The sequence below is a fragment of the Hyperolius riggenbachi genome, chromosome 2 (genome assembly GCF_040937935.1).
Source record: "Hyperolius riggenbachi isolate aHypRig1 chromosome 2, aHypRig1.pri, whole genome shotgun sequence".
In the NCBI taxonomy this organism is placed as follows: domain Eukaryota; kingdom Metazoa; phylum Chordata; class Amphibia; order Anura; family Hyperoliidae; genus Hyperolius; species Hyperolius riggenbachi.
The window spans coordinates 490,827,274-490,851,832 of record NC_090647.1 but is presented as its reverse complement, the minus strand read 5'-3'; the positions used below and the strand labels follow the sequence as shown (position 1 = coordinate 490,851,832).

General features: G+C 45.4%; 1 protein-coding gene across 8 annotated transcripts in view; it reads left to right on the top strand.

Annotated features, from left to right (window-relative positions):
• Positions 1–24,559, top strand: part of DSCAM (DS cell adhesion molecule) — a 635,668-nt gene that overhangs the window by 295,833 nt on the left and 315,276 nt on the right. For all 8 annotated transcript variants that reach the window (XM_068270401.1, XM_068270399.1, XM_068270402.1 and 5 more), the window contains 2 exons: positions 1,662–1,781; positions 6,746–6,919. In XM_068270401.1, the coding sequence (XP_068126502.1) occupies positions 1,662–1,781; positions 6,746–6,919 (294 nt within the window). The remainder of the gene's footprint in view (positions 1–1,661; positions 1,782–6,745; positions 6,920–24,559) is intronic.

Sequence of the window (24,559 nt, the reverse complement as noted above, 5' to 3'; positions counted from 1 at the left end):
TATTTCCCTTTCCTGCCTCTCTTGCAGTGTGGTGATAAGTAATATATCTTGGCTGCATTTCCTTCCTGAGGGTATGCAGAGGTCACCGCTAAGCCCAGAGGAGCGGGAGCCATGATGGAAATGAGAGCTGTTGCCTAGGAACCACCAACCTTACATGGCTTGTTTCTCCTGCAGCCGCCTCACCCTGTTGGCTGGAGATGGAGAAGCTGCCGTATTCACCTCACGTCTAGCTGACTTTTTTTTTTTTTACTGTAGCAAAGCATGGTATCTGCTGCTGAAAATGTCTGTTGCGCAGTATTAAAGGGGACTTTTCCCCACGGCTGTGGCCTGACGCCTCCGAAACATCATTATTGGAAATATTGCATGGGCTTGCCTCCCGGATTCTGCCTATGAAGAGGGGAGGGTGAGGAATAACAAGAATAAGCCTCGCCTTGCTGCAAGGACAGCTGTAACATACCCTAGCAACAGTGGTCAGCCACTACTAGGGATGGTAAATAAGGTCCAGAGTTAGGCAAATTCTGTATGTAAATTTGTGCAGCTTGAAAAGGGACCAATCAGATTCCACCTTGATGTGATTTGATTGGTCCATTTTCAAGCAGCATAAATTTGCATACATCATTTGTATAATCCTGTATCAACTCAACTGTTTGCATCTCATTGGCCATACCTTGTGGTTAGTGACCCAGCTAGTTGATGGACGCCTGTACCAACTCTAAATGCAAAGATGATCGTGAATCATGGTCTCAGATGACATGAATCTTAAGACAATGACGTAGGATAACAGGAAAGGTCAAATAATCATCCATTTATAGGATCCTTCTGCTAAAGCTTCGTACACAATCCAGGTGAAACTCGGCGGGCCATAATGACCAAATCTAGTGGGTGTACGGCAGCCCCCAACCCATCTTGACAGCTCGGTCAGCGATCTGGCCTGTTGTCTCCACTTACCCTGGCGTGTGACATCATAAACCCAAGATCCCCCCCCCCATGGCAACAGTGCACATCGCTAGCCTGCAAACTAGTGTCACGTCTGTCAGCCTCAGTCCTGCAATATCACCTGGGGGATCGGGTACTGATCCCTCTGTCAGGCAACATTGATTGTGCATGTGTACAGGCCTTTACTTTTTTGCCTAATTAACTAATGCATCTGCTGTCTGAAAAGAATCATATTCCCATTGGGATTGCCCATCGAAAACTGATTGGCACGAACCAGTTTGTAGAAAACATTTATCTGTTTTGCCCCACTTGGTCTATGCCTGGTACGTAAACATCAACGATTAGAGGGTAAGAGGCACCCAAAGAGTGGTGTGCAGTGAAAGTGTGCTTACCTTCTCATCAACACTAAAATAGGGATACAATCAATTCAACTTATTTTTACACAACACGTTTCGCCAGTCTCTGCCCTCTTCTTCAGGTGCAATCTTCAAAAAGTTGGAACAATGGAAGCACAGACATGCTAATGATTATTTTGGGCCTCAGAAAATGCTTATTGATCGAGGCTACCAGAAAAAGGTGAAAAGGGCCAACACTGGTAATAGCTGCAACTGACATGCTCGCCAAAATCTATAGACATCTGTATAATAATTAAATCATTGGTAGTACTGTGACTTTGCTATATGTTGGGTTACACTGATTATCTGATTGAGCCACTCTTTTTCTAGTTCCTCCTCGCTTTGTGGTGCAGCCGACCGATCAAGATGGCATCTTCCGAAAGGCTGTAATACTGAACTGCTCTGCGGAGGGATATCCTGTGCCTACTATTGTGTGGAAGTACTCAAAAGGTAACGTCATTGTAATGTAACCCATGCAAACATGATGAGGACCCCCCTGCAAATAGTACTCCGGCCATGATGCAAACCTGGGACTCCAGCCCTGCAACAAACAATTATACATAACCATCTGGTGAAGAAGTGTAGAAGCTTGAACAGAGGTGCCAAAATAGGAGAAAACAGTGTTAAAAAATGTTTAAACGAGGAGGTAGTGGTGGCCTTACTTTCCCAGTAGACCAAACAAACACAATTCTGTTATTTCATACAAAAAAATTGCATTTGCTAGGTACTCCAAATTGCAACGCGTTTCACAGGCACAATCATGCTTCATCAGGTAAATCGAGGCGAACAAACTAGTAAGGGTCTGGTATACATCCAAATGCCTCTGTCTTCTGGTGAAGAAGGCCGAGCTTGATTTCACCCCACTGTCTTATTCAGTAGCACATATATTAGTGGAATAAAGCTATTGCAAGGTAGATTTTCTTCTCCCAAAATAATTGTTTGATTAGGCAGCCTTTTCTGCAGCAGTCCTTACAGTTTAAGTCGACTGCTGTTGAACTTTCAGCTTTAAAGTGGACCTAAAGTAAAAATTCCAAAGTGAAAAAGTGCCAGAATGACACTTACTATGACTGTTCCCCCTCTTTTTTTACCCATTGCAGTAACAGGTGATTTCTGTATTAAGCAGGAGGGATGCTTTGTGGCAGCTCTGGTATGCGCCATAGTGTATCTGTTACTGTGGTTGGCAGTAGGGATGGCAATGCTTAGGAAAACTCATGGAGAAGCATGTTCGATCAGCTGATAGATTTGTAAGGCTCTGATTTGCTGGTTATGGTTATGCATTAGATTTGTAAGGTTCTGATTTGCTGTGATGACTTCCTGGTTAAATGCATGATTATGACCAGCAAATCAGAACCTTACAAATCTATCACCCAATCAAACTGATCACATGCTTCTCCACGAGTTCTCCTAAGCATTGCCATCCCTAGTTGGTAGTACACTTTTTCTCTTCACACTTCTTGTCCTTTGACTGGCACATGACATTGCTAGGTTGCTCTAAGGCTAGGTTTCCGTTTGTGCGAAAATGGGCCGATTCCTCGGCACAAATTCAGATGGAATTTGGCAGCCTATAGAACTCTATGAAGTGCATCCGAATTTGTGGGCGAGGAAAAATCCGAGGCCCTGCAGCATAAATGCGCGCGTCACTGTCCTAATCCCACAGCCGTGCATTGCGCGTCTAGAGGGATTTGGCTGCGAGACAAGTCACAGCTGTGACAAGACGCATGCCGCGCACAAGTGGAAACAGGGCCTATGAACTATTTCCAGCCCTAACAGGCCTAGCAAAGTACAATGGTATTCAACCAGTCTTCTCCACTGCATTATACAGAAACAGACAGGTGAAGTTGGACATCCCAATAACAAAGTCAAGCATGCTCTGCAAATTGATACAACTTGTACTAACCCTTTAGCAGCCATATTAGTACTATGTGTGCCTGGCAGCCTATGTAGGCGCATGGAGCAGTTCATCATCGGTCCACATTAGGCAGCCCAAGTTTTGCCGGCTGCTGCTGCTGCCCTGCCCAAAGTTATCTGTACTGAGATGACTCGAGCACAGGGCTGCTGATAGGTTACAGAGGCGCTGTAGTGACATAAATAATGCAGTAAATGATTTACATTGCCCACTTTTATGGTCATTTTCCTGGTCTTAGCATCAGAAACCCTTCCTACTGTATATTCTCTGGTTTCTATATACCCTGGTTTCTCCTCACATCGTACAAATCTTTTGCCTTCCTATTTCTATACATTTCTTTAAATTGGCATGTACCCCCGCCCTCCCACTGATGTTTTAGCCCCTCCCCCCCACCTGAGTAATCTTGGAGACTAAAAATATTTTCTACTGGCTGTATAACTCTCAGTAACCAAACCAGTGGTGTAGCTAAGGAGCTATGGGCCCCGGTGTAAGTTTTACATGGGGCCCCCCAAGCCCTCTATACATCATAATTGATACAGCGCACCCAGGGCCGGGCCGAGGCAGTGGCGAGAGAGGCTCCAGCCTCAGGGCGCAGTGTAGGAGGGGGCTCACAATTCACTCAGCTATCCTTCCCCTATTGTGTTTGAAGCAGAGAGAAATAAGAAACAGGGATACATAGCAGTGACTGCAAGCCAGATAACTAGAGATTAAGGTGTTGGGGCCCTGGGGTGCCTCTTAGTCTAATAGCAATCAGTGTGACGGCTGGGGTGGGAGGGATGGAGAGGCGCACTTTGGTGTCTCAGCCTTGGGTACTGGAGGACGTTGTCCCAGCTCTGGGCGCACCAAAACCTTCCAAGGATTTCCACAGTGTCTTAGGTGCAAGAGGGGAATGGGAAACCGTTTGTTAATGATTACTACTATGTAAAGCATGTATACAAGTGATTATTACCAGCACAGGACCAATAGAGAGCTAATATTGACCTTGAGGGAGGGCCCCTATGACCCAAGGGCCCCGATGCGGTCGCTACCTCTGCAACCCCTATTGCTACGCCACTGAACCAAACATTCCACGTTAATATAAATCAAGGGAAGGAAAAGATTTTACAATGGGCAAAAACTGACTACATCATTTATAAATTAATATTGTTAAAAATAAGACGTTTTATTCGTTATGTTATCACTTTGCAAACATGTCCCACAAAAAACTGACCAAAGCCGTGTTTCCTTTGTAAAGATGCAGCATGTCTCTGTGACAGGAACATTTGGCACTGAGCTGCTCCTTCCGTAACACTGCAATTTATTTATTCCCCCAGGAAACCGAGCTAGAGGCTTAATCACCAAATGCGTACACAGGCTCATTACCATGTTATCGTTTCAAACCAAGGAGATAGAGAAACAGAGGTGAAAAGGCCACAATCCACAGAGTAGTGTTCCCGCCTCACCCCAACCTCTTGGAAATCCACAGAGTATATTAAAATGAGAAGACCCTTTTCACAGTTCAAGACAACTGCAGATGATAGATGATAATCAACCATCCCACCAATTGCAGTCACCAAAGGAAACAATGAAATGTCTGCACATCTGCCTGACCTCCCCACCCTGACCTTGCTTGAGGAAGGAGTTGGCTAGGTTAGATTTTGCTTCAGGGAAAGGATCTTCTATTCACGTAAAGAAAAACAATACATTTGAGAAAATAATTTCAAATTGAATGACAATAATTGGATCTACCGATGGTATATAGCTATGCAACTTTACACTCTATAATATTAACAAAGAAAGAAACCAGAATTGTGTAATGCAATTGTGTACCAAACTGTATTAAGCATCAAACGGGATTCTACATAGTAAACTGGGCAATATCACACTCTTCTATTCCGTTCCCTGCATTCTTCTCCATAATGTCTCCGACTTCTCTTCCACGTTCCTTTCTAGAAGGTCTCCTGCTCTTATCACCACCTTCCTCTTCATAAGAAAGACCCCCTGTTCCTTCCCCCAGTTTCCTCTCCATAAGGCATCCTACTCCTTATCTCACCTTCTTCTTCTTCATAAGGTATCCTCTTCATAAGGTCTTCTGCTCCCCTTCCCCAGAATGCCCCCCCCCCACCCTTCTTTCCTCCCATCAAAGTCTCTACCTCTTCTCCTCATATTTTGTGTCTCTCCAATTTTCCCCTTCATAGGGACGCCTACTTCTATTCCCAAATTTCACTCCATGAACTGACCTCCATATCTTCATGGGCCTAACAATCACCCCTGCGACCCCTGCCATCGCAGGGGGGGGCGCAGAGGCTTTGGGGGCCCCTCCTCCTTCCTCTCCCTAAAAATAAGTTCAGCTAATTAGCAGAAAAAACTCCCTGTTCGCTCATAAAAACGGTGTGCAGGATAGCGTGTAATTTTTTCCAACTCTGCTGCCATTCGCCGGCTCCCGATCATGTGACCCGCATTGGGTTTGGGACCAAGGGGGCCCCATATTATAATTTTTGCAGGGGGGGGGGGGGGCTGTTAAAGGGAACCTAAACTGAGAAGGGTATGGATTTTTCCTTATAAAATAATACCAGTTGCCTGACTCTCCTGCTGATCCTGTGTCTATAATATTTTCAGCCACAGCCCCTGAATAAGCATACAGATCAGGTGCTCTGACTGAAGTCAGACTGGAATAGCTGCATGCTTGTTTCAGGTGTGTAATTCACCCACTACTGCAGCTAAAGAGATCAGCAGGACTGCCAGGCAACTGGTATTGTTTAAAAGGAAAAATCCATAGCCCTCTCAGTTTAGGTTCCCTTTAAGTCTAGTTACGCCCCTGCGGTATCTCCCTTTCAGCTCTTCATAAGGTCTTCTCATTTTCCCTTCCCCTGTCTATAAGGGTCTGTTTTACACTCTCTCTCTCTCTCTCTCTCTCTCTCTCTCTCTCTCTCTCTCTCTCTCTCTCTCTCTCTCTCTCTCTCTCTCTCTCTCTGCTCTTCTGCTCCTCTTCCTCTCATCTCTTTAAGGCCTCTTGTCCCTTTCTCCTATGTTGATTGATTAGTAGGTCACCTGTACTTCTACACCCTCCTTTTATATAAGGTATCGCTCCTCTTTTTACTTGTGTTTTTCTGCCTTTTCCCTCTCCTCCTCCCCTCTTTATGGTGTTTCTCCTCACTCATTACAACTTCTGGCTCAACCTCCTTCCATCTCTATAAGGTCTCCTAATCCTCTCACTCCCCCACCCATTAGAAGTCTTCTCTCCCCCACCCATTAGAAGTCTTCTCTCCCCCACCCATTAGAAGTCTTCTCTCTACAACCATTAGAAGTCTTCTCTCCCCCACCCATTAGAAGTCTTCTCTCCCCACCCATTAGAAGTCTTCTCTCCCCTTCCTCTTTACACAGGTTCTCCTGGTTCAGTTGGGGTTTTGAGTGATAGCATTTTCTCCTTCTCCATGACACCCAATAAAAAATAGCCTTTCACTGCATCTGAGAACCTGCATGTTCTGAGATGTCTACATATCTAGAACTTTGTTTTGTCCTCCCGCAGGTGCCGGAGTTCCCCAGTTTCAGCCAATCGCATTGAACGGGCGAATACAGCTGCTCAGTAATGGCTCCTTACTGATAAAACACATCCTGGAGGAAGATAGCGGATACTACCTCTGTAAGGTCAGCAATGATGTGGGAGCTGACGTCAGCAAGTCCATGTATCTCACAGTTAAAAGTAAGAACTGGAAGCTTTTTTTACTTGCTATCCCAAAAGTTTTATGGAGAATACATTGTATATATTCAGGTAGAGATGTTAATGAAAAAGTTAAAAGGCATACATTACATATTCCATAAAGAGCATAGAGAGGTACAGGCTGGTGTGGTGACCTCCCCTCCAGCCTGTACCTCTCTCTGCTCTTTATGGAATATGTAATGTATGCCTTTTAACTTTTTCAAATAAAAGCTAAAGTTTTATTCAGGGATGTGCAAGGCCCTCTTTTTTTTTTTTTTTCAGTTTACTGCATATACAAAGTTGTTTGGCTGGCTGCACTCCATCAGTGACACACTCAGCCTCCTGTACATGGTCTCTTCTTTTTCTAGTTAGAGATGGTTAATGAGATGCAAATAATTCTGATTTGAAACAGTTTTATACAAATTTTGTATGTAAATGTATGCAGCTTGAAAACTGAACTCGATTGGTTAATTTCAAGCTGTATACATTTCTGTAGAAATCTGACAGAACCAAGAGGTTTTGGACTAGTCCAGCTCCTCATGGGGCATTCTCTGGTTTCCTTTAGGCCTGTTTCCACTACACGCAGATTGGATGCAGAATGGGTGAAGAAAAACTGACTCCAATGAATTCCTATGGGCCTGTTTCCACTAAACGCGATTATTCTGATGCAGATTTTCCCATAGGTATTCATTGGAGTTAGAGTTGGGCGAACAGTTCGGCTGTGTTAGCCGAACTGCAGCCGAACTGTTCGGCTGCCCAAGCTGTCATTTATCTGTGGCTCTTACTACTTCCGGGTCGCAATGACCCGGAGTAGTACGTCTGCGCTGGCCCGGCGGAGCGCGTCCTAGATCGCGCTCCCGTTGCCGGGCACTCTCTGCGCATGTGTGTGACGTCACTCATGACGTCACACACATGCGCAGAGAGTGCCCGGCAACGGGAGCGCGATCTAGGACGCGCTCCGCCGGGCCAGCGCAGACGTACTACTCCGGGTCATTGCGACCCGGAAGTAGTAAGAGCCACAGATAAATGACAGCTTGGGCAGCCGAACAGTTCGGCTGCAGTTCGGCTAACACAGCCGAACTGTTCGCCCAACTCTAATTGGAGTCTATAAGGGCCTGTTTCCACTACACACAGATTTGATGCAGATTGGATGCAGAATGGACGCAGAAAAACTGACTCCAATGAATGCCTATGGGAAAATCTGCATCAGAATAATCGCGTTCAGTGGAAACAGGCCCATAGGAATTCATTGGAGTCAGTTTTTCTGCATCCATTCTGCATCAAAACTGCATGTAGTGGAAACAGGCCCTTTGTTTTCACAAGCATTTCCTGAATGGCAGTTTAACTGCCAAAATAGTAAGATGCCAGCCTCCATACTCACACACTATTTTGGCAGTTGGACTGAGCAACCTTCAGGAAATGCTTTTGAAAACAAAGAAAACCCCTGAGATTCCCCCATGAGGAAATTGACTAGTCCTAAACCTGTCAGTTCTGTCATGGTTTAACTGCTTGCTTTTTACACTGGAGTGGTCCATTAAGTAGAATTTGCATAAGCCTGCATCATCTCAGAATTATTTGCATTTCATTGACCAATCTTATATTCAGGTAACTGCAATTTTATTTAAGTTTTCAAGTTAACGTAATCCAAGCAGGATTAGAAATTTGTATACCGAATGGTTTAGTAGTCCAGAGTTTAATTTAAATAGGAGTACTTAGGGCAAAGTAGTATATTTTGTGTCTATACTTGAGCTTTGCTTTCTTTTATCACACTAATAAAACCTTTATTAGCACACTAATAAAGTATATCATGAAATACAGTAGTTCACAGAATCCGATGCTGCCATCATGTGGCCAAGCTAAAACTAACAGGTCTTGGTGGAGGAATCGCTTGCATTGCAGAGCAGAGAACTACTGTCAGACTGCTAATTCTGGTGCTTTTAATAAACCCTACTGCTTTTTGCTGTTTCCTGAGGAGATTGCCACCATCCACCAAGCTTGATACACCCTTTTGTGTTGAGAAATAATAGAAAACAATTTTTAAAGAGGGAACTCATGATGAAAAATATGATCTTTTCAACTACCTTTATAAACATTGCAATCTGAAAAATGCTATTGTTTTAGAACAAATAGCATTTTCTTGGTGAATGGTCTATTCGCCCATTTATAAAAATGCTGAGAGACATAGCAGAAGCCATTCAACTACAGTGGGGGCCAGGGACAGAGACCTACCCAGGGGGTGCCCAATCTGTTTTGTACTTTTTTTTTTCTGTGTCCAGGGGGGAATTGGGGAAATCAAGTGGTGGATAGGGAGTTATTGTGCAGTTAATGGGCTGTATAGACTAGTTGCTAGCCAATAGGCTAGTGATGTATTCTGTTGCTATGGAGAGGGGGTGGAGAGATGATGGTGTGGCGCACAAATGAACAGGAGGGGTAAGGAGGAGACAACTGGTCTCAGCCTGCGCTCGGACGTAATTATCCGGCAATCTAGATCTCTCGCCAAAACCGCAGCCAAAAAACATCTAGCACAGGGCTTCTCAACCCTGTCCTCAAGTAGAGTTGGGCGAACTGTTAGTTGAACTGCAGCCGAACTGTTCGGCTGCCCAACCTGTCATGTCGCTGTGGCTCTCACTACTTCCGGGTCGCAATGACCCGGAGTAGTACGTCTGCGCTGGCCTGGCAGATCGCGTCCTAGATCGCGCTCCCGTTGCCAGGCACTCTCTGCGCATGTGTGTGACGTCACTCATGACGTCACACACATGCGCAGAGAGTGCCCGGCAACGGGAGCGCGATCTAGGACGCGCTCCGCCGGGCCAGCGCAGACGTACTACTCCGGGTCATTGCGACCTGGAAGTAGTGAGAGCCACAGCCACATGACAGGTTGGGCAGCCGAACAGTTCGGCTGCAGTTGCGCTAACAGTTCGCCTAACTCTATCCTCAAGTAACCCCAACAGTGCATGTTTTACAGTAAACCACAAACATTCTCAGGTGGGGTAATTACTGTTTCAGCAGAGATGCTTATCTACATCTGTGCATTTCCACAAAACATGCACTGTTGGTGGTACTTGAAGACAGAGTTGGGAAGCCCTAATCTAGCATGCATTTAAAGCCTAAATGTACGTTTTTGTATCTACACCTGTCCATAGGGGAGGGGAAGTTGCTTATGTCTGCCTAGGTCTGGGGGGTAGCCCACAAAAATTAGCGATTAGGGATGAGCTCCGATTTGATTTTGAGTAACTACCTACTCGAAATCACTTGGATTCGAAACGTTAATTAGAGCACCTCAGGGGGTGGGTGAGGGAGGGTTAACTTACTCATGCTGCCATTAGCTTTAATGCACTTCAGTTGTGTCCCACTTCACGTTCCAAGTTGCGTCACGTCACTACCACGCATCCTACTACCGGAATGAAGGAGAAATCGTGGTAGTGACGTGACGCAACTTGGAACGTGAAGTGGGACGCAATTGAAGTGCATTAAAGCTGACGGCAGCATGGGTAAGTTAACCCTTCCTCACCCACCCCCTGAGGTGCTCTAATTAACACTTCAAATCCAAGTGATTTTGAGTAGGTAGTTACTTAAATTCAATTTGGAGCTCATCTCTGTTACCTATAATGGAATAGAATGGAATATAAAGTGCCAGTACAGATGCTTATACAGGGATTCTGTGGTAGTGGGCGGAGCTCAGACAGAGCTTTCTGAGCAGATACTAGTATAAAACCTGGAAAGTCTAAGGGCCGTTTCCACTAGTGCGGTGCGATGCGATGCCGTTGCGGAAAACGAATTTGCATGCTGATGTGAATTTGTATGCAAATTTTAACGCAAAAACGTAAAAATTCACATCTGTTTGTAAGTATGTGAATTTAACCAAGTCAGTGCCTGTGTGCTTTTACGCAAAAACGTACACAAATTTGCATGAAAAATGTGCATAGCAAAAACGCAAGCGAATTTCATATTAATTACATTACAGGCGCATCGCACACTAGCCTTGCGGTGTGCAGATTCTGATAGCTCTGCTGTGCAGAATTTGTTATGCACAGTCCACTGCACAGAATTTCTGACAAGTAGAAACAGGCTCATTGATTTATATTGGTTATGCAAATCTGCATGCAGAAAACGCACGCAGATTCGCTCTAGTGGAAGCGGGCCCCTACTGCAAGTGAGTAGGGAGGCTGGCTAATATCTTACTATTTTGGCAGTTAGACTGAGCAACTGATGATATTATTATTTTTATTTTTATAGCACCAACATATTCCATACCATTGTACAACTTGCAAAATATACAACAATGGGGAGCATAGATACTTGAGCAGTTCAACATACCGTACAATCTGGACAGCCAGTGAAACAAGTACAGATACATACAATTGATGTATAGTTTGAAAAACATCACCAATACTGATAGATGTTTATTTGATAAATCGCACAGAGACAGGAAACAAAAGGGGGAGGTCCCTGCCCTTGCAGTAGTGTGTAGTGGGGTTGAGAAACTGGGGAAGTAAACAAAGGGGTTTACAGATGAAGCAGTGAGCTTTAAATTTAAATTCTTGGAAATGAGCAGGAACTGCTTTTGAAAACAAAGAACACTCTGATAATCTCCCATGAGAGGAGATGGACTTGTCCAAAACCTGTCAGATCTGTCACATTTTCACGGATTACTTTTTTTACTATAATGGTGATTTAACTTAACTTATCATGTATTTCAGACTTCAGGGGGGTGGGTGGAGCACAGACTAAGCATTTCCAGCCAATCACACCATAAAGCCCTGGCAGTCTATGCTGCAGGAAGTGAATGGTGAAGAGGTCACATGAAGTTGTATAAAAGCTGGTCATGTTATGGTAAGCTACGGTATAGCAGGCTTTGTGGGCAGGGATTCTGTTGCTTAGTTGGCAACATCATGGGTCTCAGACTAACAGCAGAGGGTCGGGCAGAGCACAGACTTAGCTTTCTGAGCAGATTGCAGCATAAAGCTCTGGAAGTCTATGTTGCAGGAAGTGGATGGTGAAGAGGCTCCTGATTGAGGACTTTAAAAGTGTGCCTGGAGTAGGTCATTCATTTTCTGACCAGTGCTTGAGCAATGAAAGTTGGAACCAGATAGACTACCATTTACATCCCCCCCCCCTCAGTGTTCTGTATGTTGCAGCAGAGAATCCTCTGGCTTCCCTCCTGTTTATTTCTGAATCCTGTGCTCTGTGGCTGGAAGCTGGTCATCTCTCTCTCTCTCTGCAGCCTGGAGCACTCCAGCACAGCAGCTCCTTCTGGTAGCCATTAATTGATCCTGCATAATGTGGAGAGCTGGCCCTGCAAGGTCACCCTCCCTGTCTATCCTAACCGGCAGCAGGGATCAGGGGCCCACTGCTGGTGATATCCTGACAGCAAGGCACATCATTTCACAAATCCAATGCTTCATCTATAGTCACTGTTATATCTACCTGCGTTACATTCTCATTATTATCCACTACATACTTTATACTCACACAGGGAGCTGCTGGCCTCAAGGAAATGCTGCCACAGGGAGCTGCTGGTCACAAGGAGCTGCCGGTCACAGGAAGCTGCTGGCCTCGGGGAGCTGCTGGTCACAAGGAAATGCTGGCCACAGGGAGCTGCTGGTCACAGGAAGCTGCTGTCCACAGGGAAATGCTGGTCACAGGAAGCTGCTGGCCTCAGGGAGCTGCTGGTCACAGGAAGCTGATGGCCTCAGGTAGCTGCTGGCCCTCAGGGAGCTGCTGGCCCTCAGGGAGCTGCTGGCCCTCAGGGAGCAGCTGGCCTCAGGGAGCAGCTGGCCTCAGGGAGCAGCTGGCCTCAGGGAGCTGCTGGCCTCAGGGAGCTGCTGGTCACAGGAAGCTGCTGACCTCAGGGAGCTGCTGGTAACAAGAAGCTGCTGGTCACAGGGAGCTGCATGCATATGGCACTCCTCATACTGAGTGTATGCTTTATGTTCAAGCTGATTATCCTATCCCATATGCTTTGAGGTGAACTTGTAGCAACCCAAAAGCAAAGACACAGACGGATCCTAATATGAGAGGTTAATCTCTCAATATGTCATATCTCATAGGCGTTAGTTGAGACGAGGCAGGCAAAAAGGGCGCCAGACATTTGGGCGTCGCTGAGCGAAGCAGGTGGTTTTGGCACATGGCGCTCAGTGCCGGGCACCAAAACTAGACCTATGCCTAACATGATGAGCCTACTCTCCTATCCCAAACACTAATCTTCCCCCTAACACAAACCTGCTGTCTTCTGTCACTGACACTAATGTTTGTGTCTAATACAAGTGCGTATGTGTAAAAGAGCTTTAATGCGCAAGTCTGGGCAGAAAGAAAATTATGAAGTGCACATCTGCTTTTGTCGGCATTCTTTTTTTTTTTTTCCTTCTTTTTTTTTTTCCTTCATAACTTGTAAAGCAATAACAGTTCCTTGAAGGTTTCCCCCATAACCCCACCTGTTACCTTATCCAAAAATCCTGACTTCTGCTGAATTTACCACTCATGCTGCCGTTGCAAGGTGATGGGAGCTGATCGCACCATCGATGAGAAAGAAAAGGAGGAGGTCGGCACTGCTATCAAGCCGATTTAATTGTATGTGTAATACAAAAATTCCATTGTGCATAAACTGGAGATGTAATGCCTACCGTGCAGGCGAAGAGGCTGGTGGTGGGTGCAGGACACGGTGAGCCTGACGGCCGTTTCACGCCTGTGCGCCGTCAGGCTTACTGTGCTCTGCACTCACCACCAGCCTCTTTTCCTGCACTGGTATGTGTTACGTCACCCACTTATGCACAATGGAAATTTCGACATGCGAATACGCATAAAATAAACCAACTTTCTCATGGTACAGATCGTTTTTACCAAGACTCAGAGCATGCTAAGAGCAGTTTCACCCCAGGCCAGCAGCAGCTATCTCATCACATCTACTTGTTCCTCAGCCACAGTGCCAATGCAAAACACTTTTCTCCCTTGTTACGTATCTAGAGAACAGAAGCTCCCCTTTCTGGGCAAGCTAATTGAAAAAGCTGTATACCTCCAGCTAGAAGCCAGAATCCTACAAAATAACAGTTATGACCCATTCCAGTCTGGCGTCAGGAAACACCACAGCACTGAAACTGCCCTCATCCAAATATGCAACCACCTGCTCATGGCAAGAGACAGAGGAGAGTGCTCGATCCTCATACTGCTAGACCTTTCTGCAGCCTTTGACACAGTTGACCATGACATCTTGATAAACAGGCTACAGGAATACTGCGGCATTGATGGCATAGTACTTCAGTGGTTCCAATCCTTCTTGAGTGGCAGAACCCACAAAGTGTCTATGGGGCCCTTCCTGTCCACCCCTGTAACACTTAAGTATGGGGTGCCCCAGGGCTCAATCCTCTCTCCCCTGCTTTTCACGATTTACATGCTACCGTTGGGAAAACTAATCCAAAAACATGGCCTGACATACCACTGCTATGCAGACGACACCCAACTATATCTTTCCTTCAAGCCTGGTGTGACAGACCCAACTCTAACTATAAACGCCTGCTTACATGAACTACAGCAATGGATGAATGACAACTGGCTGAAACTAAATGCAGACAAAACTGAAGTCCTTCTGATTGGAGGGCAGAGCATGATAACAAAACAACTTAACTTGCAGTCTTCACCACTGGGAATAGGAGGCACGGATCTACGCAGCTCTGATCATGTGCGTAGCCTGGGAGTTCTAATTGATGGGGATTTAAACTTCAGAACTCAAATCTCTGCTGTGGTGAAATCATCCTATTTTCACCTGAAGAACATTGCAAAAATCAAGCACCTCATACCCCCAGAAGATCTGCCAACCTTAGTCCACGCCTTCATCACATCCCGACTGGGCTACTGCAATGCTCTCTACACTGGCCTTCCAAAAAAGGTCTTGTACCGCCTACAGCTGATACAGAATACTGCTGCCAGACTGCTAACCAACCAACCCTGTCACTGCCACATAACGCCAGTCCTGCATTCCCTTCACTGGCTACCTTTAGAATGGAGGGTCCTATTCAAGATCGGCCTACTGACATTTAAATCTCTGAATAATCTAGGCCCTGGATACATGAAAGATATGTTACAGCTGCGTAGCAATCCCCGCATTCTCAGATCCACAGGTTCTAATAATCTAGTCATACCCAGAGTCCACTTGGAAACTTTTGGTCCCAGAGCCTTCTGTCATGCTGCCCCTACGTTTTGGAACTCCTTACCTCAACAGATCAGGACAGCCCCATCCCTGGACGTGTTTAAATCCAGACTGAAAACCCACCTGTTCAGTTTGGCATTTGCAGAAATATAACTTTTGTTGTGTGAATACTTCATCCTACTAATTACTGAATTTGAGAGAGCCTAAGCGCTTTGAGTCCTATGGGAGAAAAGCGCTATAGAAATGTTATTGTATTGTATTAAGCTTATTCCCGAAAAAACAGATTATGCAGCAGCCTGCAATCCCCTCCCCATTCTCAGCATAAAGAAGATACAGGGGCTCACTATAGGCTGCGCACACAGTACCTCCTCCCTAGAGGACATCATTTGAAATAAAATCAAGCCTATTATGATCATATGCACTATATACATGAAGGAAAAACCAAAGTCGCACCGGGAATATACATTAGTTGAAATAATCGTCTTTTATTAGGCAAAGGAAGACACTTTAAGAACAATTAAAAACAAGGGGGTGGGGTGAGAACACAATTTACGCATATAGTAAGGAGTCACCATACAAATACTGAATATGCAGTATGATAAATGGGCATCTCTCATAAGTCACAAATTAAAAAATGCATAAATACAATAAATTCATAATTATTAAATTAACCACGTACATCCAAGAAACAGAGTGACACCTGAGGAAATAGTAGAGGTTACTGCAATTGTGCTTGGGTGTAAATAGTACAACAATGAATGTGCTAAAAGTGCTACGCATGCCCTTTTAAGGTCACATGGGCAACATACAATTGAACACAGAAACGCTCAACCATGTATCCATTGTTTTGTCATAACCGCTCAACCATTGTGTTACCTATTGTGATCATGTGACCAGACTGATAATCAGTGAATACAGGTTTGTTGCTGCTACATGACAACTGACTTTTGGTGCAACACATTAGCGACATATCATTCACAGTACATATTCAGATGTTTATCTTGCTTGCCTGAACTTCTACTTTAAAGAGACACTGAAGCGACAAAAAAATATATGATATAATGAATTGGTTGTGTAGTACAGATAATTACTAGAACATTAGTAGCAAAGAAAATATTCTCATATTTCTATTTTCAGTTATATAGTGTTTTTTATAACATTGCATCATTCACTTAGGCTCGTTACACACCAAAAGCGTGCAGGAGAACGGCTCCTGCACGCGTTTCGGCGTGTCGTCGGGAAACTCCGGTGCGACGCTGAGTAGCGGCGGTGGTAGTTAATTATCCCGAAGGGGAAACGGCGGTTCCTGACGATAAAATGCGCCGGGACGCGTCGTACCGCAACGTATCGAAACGCAGCGTCGGGTGTGAAAGGTCAAAGGAAAGTCTATGGACTTTCCTTTTACCTTGGTTAACGCAAAGTATAGACTTTGCGTTAAAACGCCAGAAGTGGGCTCTGGTGTGAAAGAGCCCTAATATTTGCAGTTTACAAACTACTCAGCATTCTAAATTACATTACAGAGCAGGCCAATGAACTATTGAAATGCCCTCTGCAGAGAAAAAGAAAATACAGTGCCAGACACTTGAGATAATAAGCTTCAGAAACAGAGCTCTCTGCGACTTTGAAAGTTGTGGAACTCAATGGCTCTTTTGCATAGATAACTGGAGTTTCTTAACTCTTCCTGTACTGGAAACAATATTAGACTCATATCTCTGCTGCTAATGTTTTATTTCTTAGCTGTACTACACATACAAATCATTATATCATAATTTTTTTTTTTCGCTTTAGTGTCTCTTTAAATGTGAATTTACACTTGAAAGATAATCATAGTGAACCTTCTGGCAGGAACAGACTTTCGGTGTATTTTGGCTTGCTAGTTCAGCCCAGGTGCTCAAGTCTGTATAGATTTGAATTCCTAATAACCTCAGGTCTGTTCAGTATACAGCATTCCGCATTCAGAGGCCTCGCGCTCCCCTCTGCATATTGATGAGTACGTTTTTTGTACGTCCTTGTGCAAATAGGAAGGAGAAAATCTGCATGGCTCCCTTGTGTGACGGATCTTTCTTCTCTTAAACCGGCAGATGTATCCCTTTATGGGTACAGAGGAGCTCAGCCTAATATCTGAGTGAGGTCACACATCTTTCATATGAAATATTTAACAAACTTTAACTAAACTGACGGCACTCCACAGCAAACTGATTTTACTTAACACTACAAAGCCTCTTTGAAGTAGGAAGGCTGTGAAAAAAATACCTTAATCTCCAGGCTGGAAGACAGAATGGAGATACTGATTTTAAAAGCTTGTAGAGATGTCCGCCTTACAGGATATGCATATTCATTATAATATATATAAAATAATAGTTCGATTTACAGGATAAGCGTATTTATTATAATATATATAAAAAATAATAGTTCGATTTACAGGATAAGCGTATTCATTATAATGTATATAAAAAAAAAATAGTCCTCGACTTATGAATGACCCGCTGATATGAGCGGCTTAAAAAAGGAAACAAGTCAAAAAAAAATTTTCAGAAAGACCTCGTAGTTTAAAAAAAAATAAAAAATCAAAGAATCGATTTTTTAAACTCTGTAAAATGACTTTTTGCTGCAGTACACTATACTATATAGTAAGCTCTGAGTTCTGCATACACAATTTGGACCTGGAAGTTTGCATGGATTATATGAAATTAATTCAATTTCAAAATCATAATTACTTATAATTTTGAAATTTGACGTAAGTGAAATGAGCTCATTAGGCATCGCTAGGACAGAAAGAGACACAAAGGGGGGCATGGGGCCAGAGGTGGTACAGAGGGACACAGTGGAGGCAAAGGGATACAGAGGGGGACACTATGGGGATGAAGGTGACACGGCGGCAGAGGTGGCACAGAGGGGGGCACTGAAGTCACGGGAACAGAGGTGGCACAGAGGGGGGGCACTGGAGGCATAGAGGAGGTACAGGGGACAGAGATGGCACAGAGGGGGGCACTGAAGTCACAGGGGAACAAAGGTGGCACAGAGGAGGGGAATTGGAGGCACAGGGGGGCATAGAGGAGGTACAGGAGACAGAGATGGCACAGTGTTCTTCTGACATAAGAATGGATTCAGGTTAAGAACAAACCTACAGTCCCTTTCTAATTTGTTAACCAGGGACTTACCTGTGTGTACACACACACACACCACTCACACACAGACACATACACACACACACAGACACATACACACACTCACTCCCTCACTCACTCACTCTATTAGTACATTACCATCCAGTTGAGTCCATGCCAGTATTGCTGATGTTTCAAACCACACATCAACTATGTATGTTTTGATTGTACTGTGCAGGGGGTGCAGCGGTAGCGACGCATCGGGGCCCTTGGGCCCTCCATCAACTACAGTATTAGCTCTCTATTGGTCCTGTGCTCATAATAATCACTTCTATATATATTTTGAATAGTGGTAATCATTAATAAACTGTTACCCGTCCCTTACTTGTTCCTCTGACACTGTATTTGCCATTGGCAGGTTTTGGTGTGTCGTATCAATTGTTATGTATTGAGTGCTTGAGGGGGCCCATTGTAAGACTTGCATCGGGACCCACAGCTCCTTAGCTACGCCATTGGTACTGTGTGTTGAACTACTTATGTATATCAATGGTCCCCACTATTATCTGTCTTTTACTCTGCTCAGGCAAAAGAATCCCACACCTCCTATATTGCAGATGCTGGTGTGGACCTTTAGCAGTGTAAAATCCAACAATGCAAAGAAAAGGTCCGCACACAGGCAATCTCAAACACTCTTCCAGATTGCCTGTGTGTGGACCTTTTCTTTGAAATGTTTGTTTTTTTACACTGAGCAGCGCTGTGGAAGATGTTGGCGCTATATAAATAAATCATAATAATGGAGAAGTTGTCAGACTAGCAGGATAGACCCTCTTCCACGCTAATGTAGTGCCTGGGGGTAAACATTGGGTTAATGACAGGAAGTGTAGATATTATGGGCATCTGTGTTTGTTTGTTTCTTTATTTTGTTTCTTTGCACTTTGGATACAGAAACCTATTTTAGTATAATGATCCTCTGCTGTTTAGGTGTAAAAGCTGCCAGATTTTCAGACTGAATAGCCCATCAAATATTGGTGAAAGTAGGAGCCATATGTCTGCCTGGAGTAACTAACCTGCACTTCTGCCAAATGAGTGTTAATAGTTGTATTCTAATGGCTGCAGAGAGGCTGTTACACCTAAATTACACGATTCTGCATTGCGCTGCACATTCCTTTCTGTAGTCAATAGAATATCTGAGGCAGAGGAACGTGCAGGGCAGGGGCTAATACTTATATTGTGATTATTCTTACTTTTTTTATGATGGTGATGATAACAGGAAAGACTTATGAAAACAAATGCAAAGAACACTGGAACAAAACTGATACAGGAGTAGAACAGCCACTAACAGTCACCAATCACAGTCACAGTCACGGTGCTTCATCTTGCCATCTGCTCAACTTCTGCAGTAGTGTTCCTTTTTTGCACATTTTTTTTGTTTAAATAAAACTGCCCCAGGTCTGTTTCTAGCCATTTTGGTGCCCCAGACAAGACATTGTCATTTTAAGGGGGGTGCGAGGGTCCAGCAAGGCATCTTTTTTTGTTTGCCCCTCTGAACAATTACAACAATCAAGACCAAATCTAAAAGAATTGCAGCCCAATTAGCACATTAGTAATAGCCCCTGCCATATCATCATTATGCTACTCAGGGCTCGTTTCCATATAGCGATTAGCGAAGCCTCGCTTATGGAAAATCGATTGCAGGGATGTCAGACAGTGCATAGACTGCACTGTGTACTGTTTCCATTCACCACTGAATCCCAGCGCATGGTTGCCTGCATTTTGGGGTAATTCGGCCTGCAATCCCATCCAGTATAATGAATGGGATCACTAGCGCCGTCCCCTGGGGAGTCGCGTGCAACGCAGAGCCATGTTGAGCGCACAGCTCTGCATAGTGCACTGGAAACAAGCCCTTAAGTTCCCTTTGTTATGCTAATCAGCAGTGCCAATTTATTTGTTAAAATGACCATTGTTCCCTTTGTTAAGATGCGGACACACCTTTGACTGATGTTGCCCTTTGGGCGACATCACTGGGCCGACTTGTACAGACGTGGAGTCAGCTGTGTAGCTGACAATGTGTTCTGTTGCTGTGTGTGTGTGTGTGTGTGGGGGGGGGGGGGGGGGGAGGCATAGAGCAGCGCGTGGGGGGGGGGCATAGAGCAGTACGTACGGGACATCATGTGGCGGGCGAGGGAGCTGCGTGCAAAACAGAGTTGGTCATTGTTCAGCCAAGTTGATCCACTGGGCAGATCACTTGTGGTGTGCCGATCGTAGGCCTCTGTACACACATCTGACTTGGCTGAGGTAGTCGATATACTCATGCGTGTGTACGAGGCTTCAATGGAACTAACTGTTGTAAAAGAATTCCATAAAACACGGTGAGTTGAGTATAGCTCTGTGGTACTCCCTCCTGCAGGTGTCACCCTAGGCATCTGCCTGGTTTGCCTTTGACTAAAAATGTCCATGGCTTCCCCACTGTGTCTAGCAGTTCATCTTGAAAAGCTGCTCACAATTGGATGTATAAACCATTGGAGGGAATGTATGTATATTTCTAGAATTTTTTAGAATATTTGTCTTATTTATTGTGCCAGCACTAAACAGACAGCTGCACGGAGCATGTCCCCTTGTTACTCTTTCAGCACACCAGGTGTAATCAAGTGACTGCAGTAGGGTATAACACACCTGTTTACTATTTTTGGTAAGTAAGTCTGCTGCTGCTGCTATTTCTCTCAGCAAAAGTCGATTTTCACTTTAAACCAAACCTATTTTTCATATGTAAAAAAAATCCAAGACCAGCGACTTTAAAGGATACCTGAACTTAGAGCAATATGGAGGCTGCCGTATTTATTTCCTTTTAAACAATACCAGTTGCCTGGCAGTTCTGCTGATATTTCATTCATTTGTAGTGTCTGAATCACACACCTGAAACAAGCATGGGGCTAATCAAATTGCAATGGAAATAGAGGCGCCAGCAGAGTAAAAATTGATCATAGGTAAAAACAGATAAAAGTTGGGGGGCAAGGGTAGACTTACCTCCCCAAAACCAAACATAACCACTATGTATGGTTTAAACAAGATTTAATTCGTACTCCAGAACAAATGCAACGCGTTTTGTAGGTCTTTAGCCTGCTTCCTCAGGCAATAATACAGGTAGGAGTAACTCAGTTTTGTAGCCAAGTACAGTGCCTCTGTACTTGGATACACAACTTCTGAGTTACTCCTATCTTTATTATTGCCTGAGGAAGTGGGCTAGAGACCCGCAAAACGTGTTACATATGTTCTGGAGTACGAATTAAATCTTGTTTAAACCATACATAGTGGATGTGTTTGGTTTTGGGGAGGTAAGTCCACCCTTGCCCCCCAATTTTTATCTGTTTTTACCTATAATCAATTTTTACTTTGCTGGCGCCTCTGTTTCCATTACAGTTATTGTTATCCACCTGGTGGATGGGTGAACACCCCTTCTTTCCTTCTACAGAGAGCGACTTGTTAGCCTGAGTGGGGACAGGCCTAATATCACCATAAGTGCTTTAAGTGGTTGCCTGAACCCGGCAACCCATACTTGTGAGTATATTTCTTATTGCTGCTACCTTGGCATTCCTTTATCATCAATAATACATTATTGGGGCTCTCAATTGTGTTTTTGCTTTCTTTTACATATGGGGCTAATCTAGTCAGACTTCAGTCAGAGCACCACCTAATTTGCATGCCTGTTCACGGTCTTTGGCTAAAAGGCAGGGGATCAGCAGGATAGCAAGGCAATTTTATTAATTTGATTAAAAGGAAGTAAGTATGGCAGCCTCCATATGTCTCTCACTTCAGTTGTGTTTTAACAACTTCAAAATAAAACATTTGAAAAATAAAAAAATAAAAGATTGAGAGTTGTATGAAAAGTACATATTTGAAATTCTGTCTCGCTGTAAAGCTTCCTTACGGGTAATATGGCCATTATCCATCACATTCCTATAAAGAATCCTCCAGGCAGCTGCCCATTATCCCTGTTATGTGTCTTTGCCTATCCGCAAATTCTTTTCATCCTATTTTATTGAACATGAAAAGCCACATTTTCTTCTTGCATGCCTGATGGCAGATTGTCACATAGCAGGATCTGTGCTTCTGACACATGAAAAGGTCACACAAGCAGCCGCCAGCCTTTCCAAGAAGCATTTTTCCCCGAATTTACTGCCAAGCGTCTGAATTCCGAGGCTAGAGAGAGGAAAATGATTATGCTTACAGTAAGATGCCACCCTCCCCCTGCCATTCATGTGGCATTGCAGTGTGTGATGCCACCCTCCCCCTGCCATTTATGTGGCAGTGCAGTGTGTGATGCCACCCTCCCCCTTGCATTGCAGTGTATAATGCTGCCCTCCCCCTGCCATTCATGTGGCATTGCAGCGTGTAATGCTGCCCTCCCCCTGCCATTCATGTGGCATTGCAGTGTATAATGCTGCCCTACCCTTGCCATTCATGTGGCAGTGCAGTGTGTGATGCCGCCCTCCCCCTGCCATTCATGTGGCATTGCAGTGTGTGATGCCGCCCTCCTGCTGCAATTCATGTGGCATTGCAGTGTATGATGCTGCCTTCCCCCTGCCATTCATGTGGCATTGCAGTGTATGATGCTGCCCTCCCCATGCCATTCATGTGGTATTGCACTGTGTGATGCCACCCTCCCCCTGCCATTCATGTGGCATTGCAGTGTATGATGCTGCCCTCCCCCTGCCATTCATGTGGCAGTGCAGTGTGTGATGCCGCCCTCCCCCTGCCATTCATGTGGCATTGCAGTGTATAATGCTGCCCTCCCCCTGCCATTCATGTGGCAGTGCAGTGTGTGATGCCGCCCTCCCCCTGCCATTCATGTGGCATTGCAGTGTGTGATGCCGCCCTCCCCCTGCAATTCATGTGGCATTGCAGTGTATGATGCTGCCTTCCCCCTGCCATTCATGTGGCATTGCAGCGTATGATGCTGCCCTCCCCATGCCATTCATGTGGCATTGCAGTGTATGATGCTGCCCTCCCCCTGCCATTCATGTGGCATTGCATTGTGTGATGCTGCCCTCCCCCTGCCATTCATGTGGCATTGCAGTGTGTGATGCCGCCCTCCCTCTGCCATTCATATGGCATTGCAGTGCATGATGCTGCCCTCCCCCTGCCATTCATGTGGCATTGCAATGTGTGATGCCACCTTCCCCCTGCCATTCATGTGGCATTGCAGTGTGTGATGCTGCCCTCCCCCTGCCATTCATGTGGCATTGCAGTGTGTGATGCCGCCCTTTCCTGCCTTTCATGTGGCATTGCAGTGTGTGATGCCGCCCTCCCCCTGCCTTTCATGTGGCCTTGCAGTGTGTGATGCCACCCTCCCCCTGCCATTCATGTGGCATTGCAGTGTGTGATGCTGCCCTCCCCCTGCCATTCATGTGGTATTGCACTGTGTGATGCCACCCTCTCCCTGCCATTCATGTGGCATTGCAGTGTATGATGCTGCCCTACCCCTGCCATTTATGTGGCATTGCAGTGTGTGATGCCACCCTCCCCCTGCCATTCATATGGTATTGCAGTGTGTGATGCCATCCTCCCCCTGCCATTCATGTGGCATTGCAGTGTGTGATGCTGCCCTCCCCCTGCCATTCATGTGGCATTGCAGTGTGTGATACCACCCTCCCCCTGCCATTCATGTGGTATTGCACTGTGTGATGCCACCTTCTCCCTGCCATTCATGTGGCATTGCAGTGTATGATGCCGCCCTCCTCCTGCCATTCATGTGGCATTGCCGTGTGTGATGCCACCCTCCCCCTGCCATTTATGTGGCATTGCAGTGTGTGATGCCACCCTCCCCCTGCCATTCATATGGTATTGCAGTGTGTGATGCCACCCTCCCCCTGCCATTCATGTGGCATTGCAGTGTGTGATGCCACCCTCCCCCTGCCATTCATGTGGCATTGCAGTGTGTGATGCCACCCTCCCCCTGACAGAATGATCGATTTCCGTCCGAAATCAATCGTTCCCGTCGATCCGTTCGTGCGGGAGATTTTGTTCGATCGCCGGCGGGTCAGGAGTGCGTCGATAGTAGCGTTTGAATGCCCGACGACCAACGCTAGCTACAATACATTACCTGTTCTGCCGGCGCGTGTCCCCGCTCTCTCCGCTGTCTTCTTCTCCGTGCTGGCCTCCGAGTGCGGCTGGCTTCACTGAACTTCCTGTCCCGGCAGGAAGTTTATACAGTAGAGCGCCCTCTACTGTTCCCCGGACAGGAAGTTCAGTGAAGCCAGCCGGACTCTGAGCCCAGCGTGGAGAAGAAGAAAGCGGAGATCGGGGGGGGGGGGCTCGTGCTGGCTGAGCATGTAATGTACAGGTGGTTGGGGGGAGGGGGGGGGGGGGTCAGTGGCAGCTTCACACATGGTGAAT